This window comes from Otolemur garnettii, unplaced genomic scaffold (genome assembly GCF_000181295.1).
Source record: "Otolemur garnettii isolate 467f Iridium unplaced genomic scaffold, OtoGar3 scaffold00006, whole genome shotgun sequence".
Taxonomy (NCBI): domain Eukaryota; kingdom Metazoa; phylum Chordata; class Mammalia; order Primates; family Galagidae; genus Otolemur; species Otolemur garnettii.
Genome location: NW_003852401.1, coordinates 19181695 through 19195912, shown reverse-complemented (window position 1 = coordinate 19195912; position 14218 = coordinate 19181695). Strand labels below are relative to the sequence as shown.

Here is a 14218-nt window from a genome sequence, read left to right as displayed (position 1 = left end):
GAATATGCAAAGGCACTTTCTGACTAATAAGAAAGGCAGCAGTGTGGGGGTGCGGAACAGCAGTTGGGGGTCGAAGAAGGTGAAGCTAAAAAGATAAAGAGAGTGAACCAATGAAAGGCATTTCAACCTATTAGAACTATTTACAGGGTGTACCAAGAGATTAATGATATATCCTAAACTAAGGGCTAACAAAGGAAAAAGTGAAAACCAGATTCAAAACTTTTAATTTTGATACCTGAATATTTTGAGAATGGATGCTAATAAAACATCTGTAGCAACATGTATTTCCAATTAGTGTTCTTAGCCAAGCCTCTACTGGTTCATCACTTGAGATCTTCTTTGGGAAAATTCTTTTTCTCTTTTTTGAGTGTTAAATTGAACTCTATTTTTATTTTATTTTATCTTTTAAAATTTCAGATTGATGTGAGGGTACAAATGTTAAGGTGACATTGTTTTTATTTCTAAGGTAAAGTTCAAGTTGTAGTTGAGCCCTTCACCCAGGAGGTGTGCCATATACTCTTAGATGGTGCACATTAGGTGAGAACTTGCCCATCACCCTCCTTCCTCCAGTTTTCTCTTTCCCTCTTTCCCTCTCCCCCTCACTAGAATATACTTGTGTTTTTCTTTCATGTGGATGTATAGTTGTTTATATATTGGTTTCATATTATTATTGAGTACAACAGATACTTGTTTTTTTTATTCTTGTGATACTTTACTAAGAAGAATGTGTTTCAACTCCATTTGGGTAAATACAAAAGATGAAAGTCTACATCCTTTTTTATGGCTGAATAGTACTCTGTGGACTGTTAATCCCTCCTAGGTTGATAGGCACTTGGTTTTCTTTTATGTCTTGGTGATTGTGAATTGAGCTGCAATAAACATTCTAGTGTAAATATCCTTGTGGTAAAATCCTTGTGGACTTTTTTTTCTTCTGGGTAGATACCTAGTAATAATATTTTGTGATCAAATAGAAGATCTACTTTTAGTTCTTTGAGAATTTTCCATACTTCTTTCCATAGAGGTTGTATTAGTTTGCAATTCCACCAGCAGTGCAAAAATGTTCCCTCTCTCCACATCCATGCCAGCACTGGCAGCTTCAGGATTATTGATACTGGCTATTCTCACTGGGATTAGGTAATATCTCAGAGTGATTTTGATTTGTATTTCTGTAATGATAAGGGATGATGAACACTTTTTCTTGTGTTTGTTGGCTATTCATCTGTCTTCTTCAGAGAAGTTTTTGTTCAGGTATCTTCCCCACATGTGTGGTTTATTCTTTTCTTGTTCATTGTAGAGAGTGGGCTATGAGACAGCAGCGCCCTCACAGCCTGGGGAACATTCAGAGAATGAACCCTCAACTGCTTCTCCTCCGTTCCCAAAACAGCTATTTTCCTTTCTTCATGTTCCCTCTGCCAGAAGTCATGTAGCCCTTTCTTTGTCTAGTTAACTATGCAGAAATCCTTGAGCTATCTCCTTTCTTTCTCCTTGTCATATGCTAACAAAGTTAAATAGTAACCACTAAGTCACATAGTTGTTCTTTTTTTTTTGTTAAATATGTTGGGATCCTAGTGATCTTTCCCTTTTTGCTTCTTGTCATATGTTAACGAAGTTGAGTAGAAACCATTAACAAGATGGTTTGTCTTTGTTAAATTTATTTACATTCTCCTATTGTACTATAAGACCAAAACTATGTCTTTTGTTTATGCTATTTCCCCATTTTGTCTATGCTACTTCTCCTTGGACAACCCTGTAGAGATACTATAAAATAAAGCTGATTTTGTGCTTTGATGCTGGCTGCAGCCATCAGCTCAGTCAGTCCTCCCTGTCCCATCCTTTGTTTCTGTGTCTTCTCTTGTGCTGTATTTTCCTCATTCCTCACCAATTCCACTCTGGTTCTCTCCCTTTCCTACTCTGGTTCATGACAGTTGATTAATTTGAGTTCTCTGTAGATTCTAGTTATCAACTCTTTGCCAGATAAATATCTTCTCCCACTCTGAAGGTTGTCTCTTTGCTTTTTGTGGCACCTTTAGCTGTGCAGAAGCTTTTTAGCTTGATCATGTCCCATTTATTTATTTTTGGTGTTAGTGCAAGTACCAAGGGGTTTGCTTCATACAAATCTTTTCTGAGGCTGATTTTTTCAAAAGTTTTTCCTATACTTTCTTCTGGGATTTTTATTGTTTCATGTCTTAAATTTAAATCTTTTATCCAGCAACAGACAATTTTTGTCAGTGGTGAGAGGGGCAGGTCCAATTTCAGACTTATACATCTGGCTAACTAGTTCTTCCTGACCCATTTATTAAATAAGGATTCTTTTTCTAGTGTATGTTTTTGTTTGATTTATCAAATATTAGATGGCAATACATGGCTCAATTCATCCTTATATCCTTAGGTTCTCTATTCTACTCCATAGATTTATATCTCTATTTTTGTGCCAGTACTATGCTGTTTTAATCACTATAGACTTGTGATATAACCTGAAGTCTGATAATGTGACACCTCCAGATTTGTTTCACATTTCAGTTTAAAAAGTATAATTAATATAAAAAAAGATGAAAATACACATGCAGAAGAACCAGCAGAATAATCCTAGCAACGTGAAAAATCAGAGCAGATCAACTCCACCAAGAGATTATAAGTGAGATACAGCATAAAATATTATCCACAGAGAAGTTTTTTAAATGTCAGAAAATGAATTCAGAATATAGATGGCAAATAAGGTAAATGGAATTGAGGAGAAGATGGAAAAAGAAATCCAAGAAGTCCAAAAACTGACTCAAGAAATTAGTAAAATGAAAGACAAATTCACCAAGGATCTGGACATAATTAGGAAAGATATAGCAGAGCTTAAGGAACTGAAAGAGGCATTCAAGGAAATTCAAAGTATAGTAGAGAACCTCAGTAATAGAGTAGAACATGGAGAAGAAAGAATTTCAGAAATTGAAGACAAGTCTTTGAAGTAACTTAGTCATTCAAAGAAGCAGAAAAAGAGAACAAAAACAGGATATTCCTAGAAAATTCTTAACTGCTCCAGGTCACAGGCATTTCATCTGTAATACAGGGATGCTGAGAGAATTAAGTAAGACAATTCACATAAAGCTCTCTGCATAGTGCTTGGGACATAAAATGGGTGCTGTAATTTTTTATAGTATACATATCAGTGAAATGATTATGCTAGAAATCAGGAAATAAACAACTAAATGCATCCATTAAAACTATCCAAGAATACTACCAGTAAAAGAATGAGTAGAGATAGTTACCATAAAGACAAATGCTATTCTAACAGTTGGCCTCTTCTTGCTGCTTCCTAAATACCCAGAATGGGGATGAGTACTTGGTCTGACATGTCATCTACCATGACTATGGCACCCCAAAACAGCCCTGATTCCTGATATTAGTTTTCTATAGCTGTTTCACAAATTATTACAAACTTAGCAACTGAAAACAACACAAATTTATTATCTCACAGTTTCACAGCATGACTGGATACTCTTCCTATGCTGAAACGAAGTTATTGGCCAGGGCTGTGGTTCTTGTTTCTCGTAGGGCATTCTTCCAAGTTCACGGGTCACTGGCAACAATCCATTTCCTTGCAGTTACAGAACTGAGGTCTTTATTTCCCTTCTGTCAGCTGTGGACTACTCTCAGCAACTTCAGGCAGCCTGCAGCTCCTTGTCATGAGGCCCCCATGTTTGCCAACTTTCAGGCCAGCACACAACTTCTGGAGCACTGAATCTTCTTCATGCTTATAATCTCTGACTATTCCAATCTCTAACTTCCAAACCAATATTTAATGGGTTCATGATTAATCTATTTGGATAATCTCCCTATTTTATGATCAACTGATCCTGCACACATCTGCAAAATCCCTTCATAGCAGCACCTAGAATCGTGTTTGGTTGGATAACTGCAAGGTGTGTATCTATCAAGAGGGTGGGGATATTGGAGACAATCTTAAGTTCTTGTCTATCACATACTTGAAGCATGTGCAAGTTCAATCACAGGCCTGAGCAGTGACTTTTAGTAGCACTGCTGCACTTAACATCTGCCCCTTTGGCTATTTCTCTATACTCCATTTATATTTGAATGACAAGTTGAATACCTCAAAGGCCAAGATACACGCATTTTATAAGAGTGACATATTTTTGCCCTGTGCTCTTAGGATACCTTTGAATAATGTGTAGTTATGAGTCTTCACCCCTAACCCTATATCCCTAATGTGTATATAATCACTGAGTCAAGGCAAGGATTTATCTGTCGTTTAAAATAAAAACAAACAAAAAAGCAGTTTTTCAACTAAAATTGCTTGCTATCCTTTTTTTAAGCTAGAAAAGTGTCAGTTTGATCAATGTAGTCCTGGCAATAAATCAGTTGAGGCCAAGCCTGGTTTAAAGGGGTACTTGAACATATACTTGCCCTGAATATATTTAAGAGCAATATATTTTATGTTGTCAAATCAACTAGCTTCTTTCAGGAGGTCCCTACTTCAGACACAGCCAGGCTGAGAAACCAGGAATAAAAAGGAGCAAGGAACAAATGCTAAATTGCAATTGGAGGTGAAGTGCAAATCATGGCTGAGATGCTGAACTTATAGGGGGGCCATGAGAAACACCTGTCTCTATAAATGGTCTTGGCCAGGTAAAACTTAAGAACCCTTTCTGAGACCAATCTGAATTTGGGACACTCCAACCCTGATAGCAACAGCTGTCACAATTGGCCAAGGGTAAAAAAAGTTTCCTGCCTGCTATCCCCACTTGACCTCTCCACAGTCCATGAGGGTGTATTGATATTTAGGTCTTTTAGTATATTCACAGACTAGCCAATCCAATACACAGAATTTATTTATCATCTTGAGATACCAAAGGTTATACTAGGGACATATGTAAAAGCTGAACTAACAGATATCTTGGACACTGGTAATGCCTGTGTTTACATGTATGTTCACATTTTGGTTTCTGTGTCCCAAGAAAAGTGCAAGTAAGTGCATTTTAAATTATTCATTTTTGTACTTTTTCTCTTCTTCTTTGCTAAAGGTAATTATAAGCTCCTTAAACTCATTTTCAAGCTATAAATGGGTTCTAAAGTAGATAAATTATGAGTAAGCTGGCTTTCTTACATGACAATTATAATCCATTAATTCTTTTTTATTATTGTTAGGCAATCATTGAGTGCAAAGAATTAGATTACACTAATTGCATTTGTTAGGTAAAGTCCCTCTTATAATTGTGTCCTGCCTCCAAGAGGTGTGTCATGTACCATGACCCCTCACCGGTCTCCCTACTTGCCCACCCCCTACCATGTACTAGGTCATCAATTGTCCTTGTATCAAGATTGAGTACATTGGATTCTTGCTTCTATTCTTCTGATGTTTTACTAAGAAGAATGTGTTTCAACTCCATCCAGATCAATACAAAAGATGTAAAGTCTCCCTCTTTTTAAGTGACTGGATAGTATTCCATGGTATACACATACCACACCTTGTTAATCCATTCCTGGATTGGTGGGCATTTGGGTTATTTCCACAGTTTCGCAATTGTCAACTGAGCTGCAATAAACCATCTAGTGCAAATGTCCTTATGATAAAATATATATATTTTTTTCCTTCTGGGTAGATGCCCAGTAATGTGATTGCAGGACCAAATGGGAGATCTGGTTTGAATTCTTTGAGCAAGCCTATTTATCTTGCTCATCCTCAACAAAAGGGAAGATAAGAAGGGCACTGAGTACAGTTTCTGTATGGAAAGACAAAGGTAATGTTTCTTGCCTCTGCAACATCTGTTTGAATGAAGTTCAAACTGAACCAGAAAACTATGATTTCCTGCTTAGCACTGGCAGAAACAAAATTTTGGAATATAGTTTAAAAAAACCCAAAACTTTTAACTACAGATTCTACCTTTTCTTTTGCTTATTTCTCCTTTATGGACATGGTGGAACAATGTTTTGCTCATACCCAGTTAAACTGTTCCATGTTGGGGGAACCAAACACAATCTGGCAATATAGCTGGTGAGCAGGGAGGTTTATTTGGAAAAAGTTATTGTTTGCTTACAGGTTTATTCCTATAAAATTCTGAGAAAAATGGTTAAAATGTTATTATAATACAGGTAATCTGAACAACATGGATTGGAACTGCACAGGTCCACTTAGACATGGATTTTCTTCAGTCTCTGCCCACCCCTCTCCTTCATCCTCCTCAGCCTATACAACATGGGAGGAAGCACACCTTTATGATGACCCACTTCCATTCAATGTGTAGCAAATACATTCTCATCCTTTTAATTATCCTCAGTAACCTAGAGAGAAAATGGTATTAAGATCACAAGAGAGAACTAATACATATTGTGTTTTTTAATATAATGTATAATACATCTAACACACAAAAATACATTAACCAACCATTTATATAGCTGGGAAGGCTTCTGAACAATGGTATACTACGAGTAAGGTTTTTGGGGTGTCAATAATACTTGAATTTTCAACTGATTATTACCCTGAACTTCTCCCTTGTTCACAGATCAAATGTATATATAAATGTAAGAGTTATTGTTTACTAGATCAGACCAAGGCCAATTAAGTTAGGTTTATGTGGTTTTAGCTTAACATTAAGAACATGTTCAGACTAAAGCAGTCCATCAACAGCCTGCCTTTGTAGGGAGGAACTTGTCCTTGTATTTTATGAGAAAGATGACCACATGTGACCTGCTTTAGGTCATTTGTAATTCCTGGTATTTTCCAATTTAAAACTTCTATATTCATTAACATCACATAAGTAAACTGTGCATTTTATATAAATAAAATCTTGTTGCCTACTTTAGGTTGTTTACTTTTCTCAATGGCATATATATGGTATCTCCCTATCTATATATATCACCGTCCATATTTGAACACTGCTGTAAATAAGAAAGTCTGTCATCCATGAGGCTTAATTGACTTAGGCATTTCTACACACTATTATTAAAAGGAACAATCTTAAAGGTAGTACTTTTTGAACATGTCACTCAAAACTTTCACACTATGATTAGCTGCTGAATTTAAGAGGGTCATTTGGCTTTAAAAAATGACAACATACATCTTTACAGAGAAGCCATATTTGGGGAGAAAAACACTGATAGAAAGTACATACTTCTCTTAAAAATGATCTAATTTTGAGTCTTTATCTCAAAAGCATTGCATTTCATCACAGAAACATTTCTGGTAAGTGCAGGAAAAACCCCAAAGGCCATCTTTTTTAATTAAAGGTTTTGAATTTCTCTCAAATATTTGGGATTTAAGCCTTTTATTGTATGCTGAATTTTACGATCATCTAATTGTTTCATAAAGGTTACCCTTGCCTTAGAACCATCCTGGATCTAAAGACTAGAATAAGAACAGAAAAGTACAAATTCTAGGTTCATCAATTAACGCTTAATGATCTTGGGAAAATCACTTGGGCTCTCTTTTTTGTTTTTTAAGGTTTGCCACCAAAGAAAGAACCTCAGACTAGGGGTAAACTCCTCGTAAGTTGATAGACTTGAAACTGCCTCGAAAAGTATGAGCATTGGACTGCACCTGCAGCTCAAAAGAGTAGGGCGCCGGCCCCATGTACTGGAGGTGGTGGGTTCAAACCTGGCCAAAAACTGCACACAAAAAAACATAAGTATGAGCATTGTACAGATATCAAGTTTCATGTACTTCTATACTGGATGGTGCTCACCCACGGTTAGGTTGGTAATAAGCACTGATCCAATTATGAGAGAATTAAAAAATATTTAAAATAATGAAATAAAATAACTCACTTTCCCATTAGTTTATCATTTCCTCTATTGAAACATTTTTAAAAATTATATAATAATGACATATAATTACTAAACATGTTATGTTTATATAACATAAGTATGCAGTAATATGATACAGTAACTATTTATACATGTTTAAATAATTAAACTTTGTATTTAAATATAACGTGAACTCTACTCTCCTTCCCAAGACAAGACACAAAACCTGTTTACTTCTCTGAAGGATTTATTGGAGCTTGTAAAACCTGAGTAGGCCGTGAATATGCACAAAGAATGACAATCCGTGATTGTGTTTTCAGTCTTGTAGTATCCACACTATTGAAGTCTGTCATATCCAAGTGTCTGTCCAGAACATCCATAAACCCCAAGCTTGCTTCTGTGTGTCACAGAGACAGGGATGAGAGAAGACAAATCCACAGCAGTTCTTTCACGGAGTTGGGTAGGACTTTCCTTTGGGATCTGTCAGCACAACTACACCCCAGCAGATAAGGCCTAGAGAGGGGAAAAAAAAAAAAAGCAACATATTACATGATGTATTTTAGTTTACCAAGTGTTTCACATATGGCATCTTATTAACATGCGCAACACTTCTGGCAGATATATTATCATTATATCTTTATAATAGGAAAGTGAAGCTCACAAAAGGAACAAAGTTCAGAGGGAAAAAAAGAACAACAGTAAGAACTGATTTAAAGAGCCTGGGTAAGAAGGCAGGAAATCTGAAACCTAAAATTCTGTTTACTCAGAAAAGTGGTTTGAAAAGTTAAAATAATCACTCAGTACATTTTACTGGAAGACATGTCAACAAATCACTTAGTATTGCTACAGATCAGGACTGTGGGCCACATTACACAGATGCAAGAAGTAGACGTGCTTTTAAGCCACATCTACAAGAAATGTGTCCCATTTCTTAAACCAAGGTCAAGTGTCCCCTCTCCCAGGCATTCTCCAGGACTTGGAGAAAAAGTGTGGGCTTTGGGCCAGAGAAACCAGGCATCAAGTTACTGTCACTTCCTAACTGCCTTTGAGCACATCATTTTTGCCTCAATTTGCTCAGCAGTAAAACTGCAACACTATAATCACTCCTACCTCTAATAGCTACTGCGAGGATTAAAAAACAGAGCCCAGTAAGAGTTCTCAAGAAATACCGTTATTATTTTGTTCCAACTTCTCTTCCCCTCACCCTTTGAGGTCCCCACCAATTGACCAGCGCCAGCAACACCTCCCACCCTCACGTGGCTGCTCCCCGTTTCCCTCGTCCCGCCCCACCCCCGACTCTCACTGATGCCGATGACCATCTGCGTGATAGCCCCAGGACCCGGGGGGTATCCCAGCTTCATGGGCCTCCGGGCCACCAAGTACACGTACCCGCCCGCCCCCATCAGCCCCAGCCCAGACAGCACGCGACAACTCCAGCAGTTTTTAAATAGCGGGGGTTGCTCCGGAGAGGTCGGCGCTCCGGGAGTAGCTGGGAGGGCAGGCTTGGGTAGGGAGGCGGTTTCGGGAGGTGTAGGGAATTTGAAGGGCTCAAAAGATTGGGACAAGGAAGAACCCATGCTTTGACTCCCAGCCGAAACCTCAGAAGTCTTTGGTTCAAAATGACGTAAAGAACAGCCGGAAAGCACAGCGCCGAAAAGAAGCACAGCGCCGGAAAGCACAACGCCGGAAGGCAGAGCTCCTTAGGGCCGCTGGGAAATGAAGTTCCTGCCTGCTTAAGACGAGAACCAGAAGGAGGCTGGCCTACTGTGATGGATTTCTCCAGTAACAGCTTTGGAGGAGGCTAGTTTCGCTCTGTCCCCTCTCCCCATGGTTTTAGGAATGATGTATTAGCTCTCTAAATGTTTCACTTTTCAGTCTCATTAGAGAAGTCTGGATTCTTAAATTTCCTGTCTAATACAAACTGTGAGACCTTGGGCATGCTATTTTCCTAGGTATGTGAATTGGGGGTTAAGTTTAATATGTGCTTAAATATTTACTAGATACAGGGATACCTTGGAGATATTGCAGATTGGGTTCCAGACCACCACAATAAAGTGCATATTATGATACAGTAACAATTTTTTGTTGTGGTTTTCCTAATGCAAACAAAACTGCGTTGACACTAAACTATATTAAGTGTAAAATAGAATCGTGTCTTTAAAAACAATGCGTATATCTAAATTTAAAAATACTTTGCTGCTAAACAAATGCTAGTGGCCGGGTGCAGTGGCTAACAGCTATAATCCTGGCACTTCTAGCAGTCTGGGAGGTGGATGCCAGAGGAACCCTTGAGCACAGGAGTTGGAGACCAGCCTTAGCAAAAGCCGTCCTAGCCTCTACTAAAAATAGAAAAACTAGCTGAACTTTGTGGTACAAGCCTGTAGTCCCAGCTACTGGAGGCTGATGCAGGAGGTTCTTAAGTCCAAGAAATTTGAGGTTGCTGTGAGCTGGGTTACCATGGCACACTACCCAGGGCAACAGAGTGAAACTCTGGCTCTAAAAGTAAATATATGTGTGTGTGTGTGTGTGTGTTGTGTGTCTATTAAATAAATGCTAGTAACCATCTGAGCCTTCAGCAAATTGTAATCTTTTTGCTGGTGGTTGCTCAAAGTTGAAGTGGCTGTGCTAATTTTTTAAAGGTACAGTAAAGTTACCTGCATTTTTGGGCTCGTTCTTTAACAACTGCTTTCTTTGTAGATTTTTTTTTTTTTTTAACAGAATCTCAAGCTGTCACCCTGGGTAGAGTGCTGTGGCATCACAGCTCACAGCAACCTCCAAATCTTGGACTTAAGCGATTCTCTTATCTCTCCCAAGTAGCTGGGACTACAGGCACCTGCCACAAGGCCTGGGTATTTTTTTGGTTGCAGTTGTCATTGTTGCTCAGCAGACCTGGGCTGGGTTCAAACCCGCCACCTAGGTGTATGTGGCTGGTGCCCATGCCAACTGAGCTATGAGTGCTGCCTTTGTAGAACTTTTTTAAAAAATTGGAATCAATCTTCTCAAATTCTGCTTTTGTTTTAACATCTAAATTTATGTATTATTCTAAATATTTTATTATCATTTCAATAGTGTTCACAGCATCTTATCAGGAATAGGTTCCATTTCAAAAAACCATTTCCTTTGCTTATCTATAAGAAACAACTTGACTTCTTAGCCATGCACAAAGTCACATCTTCAGACTTCATTTCTAATTCTACTTATGCTGCTATTTCTACCACATCTGCAGTTACTTCCTCCACTCAAATTTTGAGCCCCCAAGTCATCCATAAGAGTTAATATCAGTTTCCTACCAACACCTGCTAATGTTGATATTTTGACCTCCTCCCATGTGTCACAAATGTTCTTATTGGCATCCAGGATGCTGATTCCTCTCCAGAAAGTTTTCTTCTTCTTCTTATTCTTTTTTTGTTTTGTTTTGTTTTGTTGAGCAGTCCCAGACAAGGTTCAAACTTGCCCCTGGTGTGCAGGGTTGGTACTCTAACCATTGAACTATAGCATCCAGTCCCAATTCCATTGGGTTTTCAATTTACTTGGCTGGATCCATCAGAGGAAAGACTATCTTATTTAACCCTCTATGGCACTATAGCTTTACAAATGAATTTCTTAAATAATAAAACTTGAAAGTCAAAATTACTTTTAATTTGGGTGGTGCCTGTTGCTCAGTGAGTAGGGTGCTGTCCTCATATACCAAGGGTGGCCGGTTCGAACCCTGCCCCAGCCAACTGCAAAAAAATAGCCAGGCATTGTGGTGGGTGCCTGTAGTACCAGCTACTCAGGAGGCTGAGGCAAGAGAATCGCCTAAGCCCAAGAGCTGGAGGTTGCGGTAAGCTGTGATGCCACAGCACTCTACCAAGAGCGATAAAGTGAGACTCTGTCTCTAAAAAAAAAAAGAAAAAACACCAAAATTGCTTTTAATCCAGGGCTGCGGAATGAATGTTGTGTTAGCAGAAATGAAAACAACATTGATCTCCCTGTACATCTCCATCAGAGCTCTAGAGTCATCAGATGCATTGCCAATCAGCCGTAATATTTTTAAAGACTTTACTTTTTTTTTCTGATCAGTAGGTCTCAACAGTAGACTTCAAGTATTCTGTAAACCATTCTGTAAACAGATGTGTTATTATCCCATGGTTTTTTGTTTTTTTTTTCCATTTACAGAGTATAGGCAAAGTATATCCAGCATAATTCTTAAGGGCTTTAGAATTTCCAGAATGGTAAATGAATATTGGCTTCAACTTGAACTTGCCAGCTGCATTCAAATCTAAGAAAAGAGTCAGCCTGTCCTTTGAAATTTTGAAGCTTTGAAGCCAACCCTTGCCTTCTCACCTCTAGCTATGAAAATCCTAGCTAGCATCTTCTTCCAATAGTAGTCTGCCTATATTGAAAACTATGTTTTTTAGTGTAGCTGCTATCATCATGATCTTAGCTATATCTTTTGGATAATTTCATGCAGCTTTTATGTTAGCACTTGGTGGCTCATTTTATACCTTTATGTTATGGAATTGGCTTCTTTCCTTAAACTTCATAAACCAACTTCTGCTATCAAGCTTTTCTTCTGCAGCTTCTTCATCTAAAGTAAGATTTGGACTAGGTAGTTTTTAATATTCTTTCCTGATTGAAAATCCTGTTGTTTATTAGTAATCTCTTTTCAGGTAGCACTGTGACAAGTACCATAGCAAATGAATTCAATATTATTTTACTTACAAATTCATAATTTATGGTTATTGCTTTTTATTGTCTGATATAAAATTTTATAGTGTATACAGTTTCTTCTTATTTATGTAGGAGAAATCTCATCATTTGCCAGTGGTTAACAAGCATTTTGATTATACATTTTATATATAAAAAAGATTGAGCACACGCCAGCATTTATCCATATTTATTTATTATTTATAAATGATATATTTATATGCTACCATATATAACAAGGTAAAATAATAGAACTGGAACTTTTAATGTTTTCTCATATCACAATATATAGGCTCATGTATCTCCATGGATACCAGCGTTATTTGACATGTGATTTTATTCATATTTTTTCTAAAATCTTACCTTCTGTAGAGTGCATATTATAGTTAAGAATGCCAGGAAAGAACATCTTTAATTTTTCAAACAAGCAAATATTATTAAAATATCCAGTCATACAATTTCCAAACAACAGGCAAGATTTTATTTTAATTTTTGTTTCTTTAAAGTACCTTCCAAAAGAAATGTTTGTTCTCTTATGATTATCTCAAATGAACTATTTCAAATTATTTTGTTATTTTATTGTGATATCTCTCCAAAATTCAACAATGGATTCTATAAAAGCCATATCCTAAAATTAACTATACATGGCACATGTTGAAATTGAGATGAACTAACAACTTGGAAAATTATTGGAAGTGGAAGTGTTAAGACACCTCTTGAGATAAATTAAACAGAAATAACTAAGAATAAGACAAGAGGCCAATTAAAGCAAGCAAAACTATAACCGGAGGAAGACTGCATTCAGGGGGAAAGAAATAGAAAAAGGAGACCGGAGGGTAACTTCACTCCCTTTTCTTTTTTATTGTATTTATATCTTTCACTACTTATTATCTCTGTAGTTCACTTCGGCATATATAACTCACAAAATCTTATGACCTTTCCTATTTATCTATAAATATAAAAAGTGCAAAAGTTACATGGGTCATTATTAAAGTTTTGAGACAGGCTGTGTTATAGTCCATTATTTCCCTTCCAAGAAATGCAGTCAACAATGTCCTCTCCGATTCACCCCTGCAGGTTTCAACCTGCTCAGTATATTGATGTTGCTGCAGGAGCTGTGTTTGTTTTCATTTGTGTGGATTTTATGTTTCATGAGTTTGTATATCTCAAGACTTTCATAATGACCCACATATTGTAAAAAGAGTAAATATATATTAAAAGTGTTCTTCCCCCAGCCACCAATTCTCCTTCCTTAACAACTGTTACCAGTTTCTTATGTATCTTTGTAGAGATTTTTTGGTATATGTGTGTATTCTTTCTTCTACTGATTTTAGAGGTCATTGCATTATCGATCAAAAAATAAAGAACTTTTTCATGCTGTTGTGTGGCTTTATAGTATTCCATTTTATAAGTGTACTGTTATTAATTTTAAGTGGCCTCATATTGGTGGACATTAATGGACATTTAGATGTTTTGATTCTTTTGTTATTACAGATAGTATCACAATAAATAATTTTGTATATACATCATATCATAAACATATGAGTATATCTTAGAATATGATTTATTCTAGGGATATGGTATTTATAAAGTTGGTGGATGGTACCAAATTGCCCTCCATAGAAGTTGTACTAATTTATATTCTTACCAGTAAGTATGAGAAGGCCTGTTTCCCTGGCCCACCTTATTCCACAAAACAGTGAATTATTGAACTTTTTTTTTCTTTTTTCTTTCTTTCTTTCTTTCTTTCTTTTTTTTTTTTTTTTTTTTTTTTTTTTTT

The 14218-nt window shown here is 37.0% G+C and overlaps 1 protein-coding gene across 1 annotated transcript; it reads right to left on the bottom strand.

The window, feature by feature from the left end:
* Positions 1 to 8074: 8074 nt before the first annotated feature.
* Positions 8075 to 9355, bottom strand: DMAC1 (distal membrane arm assembly complex 1). The gene is made up of 2 exons (XM_003783038.3): positions 9053 to 9355; positions 8075 to 8262 (listed from the first exon to the last, which is right to left on the bottom strand). Exons 1-2 carry the CDS (start codon positions 9324 to 9326, stop codon positions 8198 to 8200), a joined length of 339 nt encoding a protein of 112 aa, XP_003783086.1. The 5' UTR covers positions 9327 to 9355; the 3' UTR covers positions 8075 to 8197.
* Positions 9356 to 14218: the final 4863 nt, after the last annotated feature.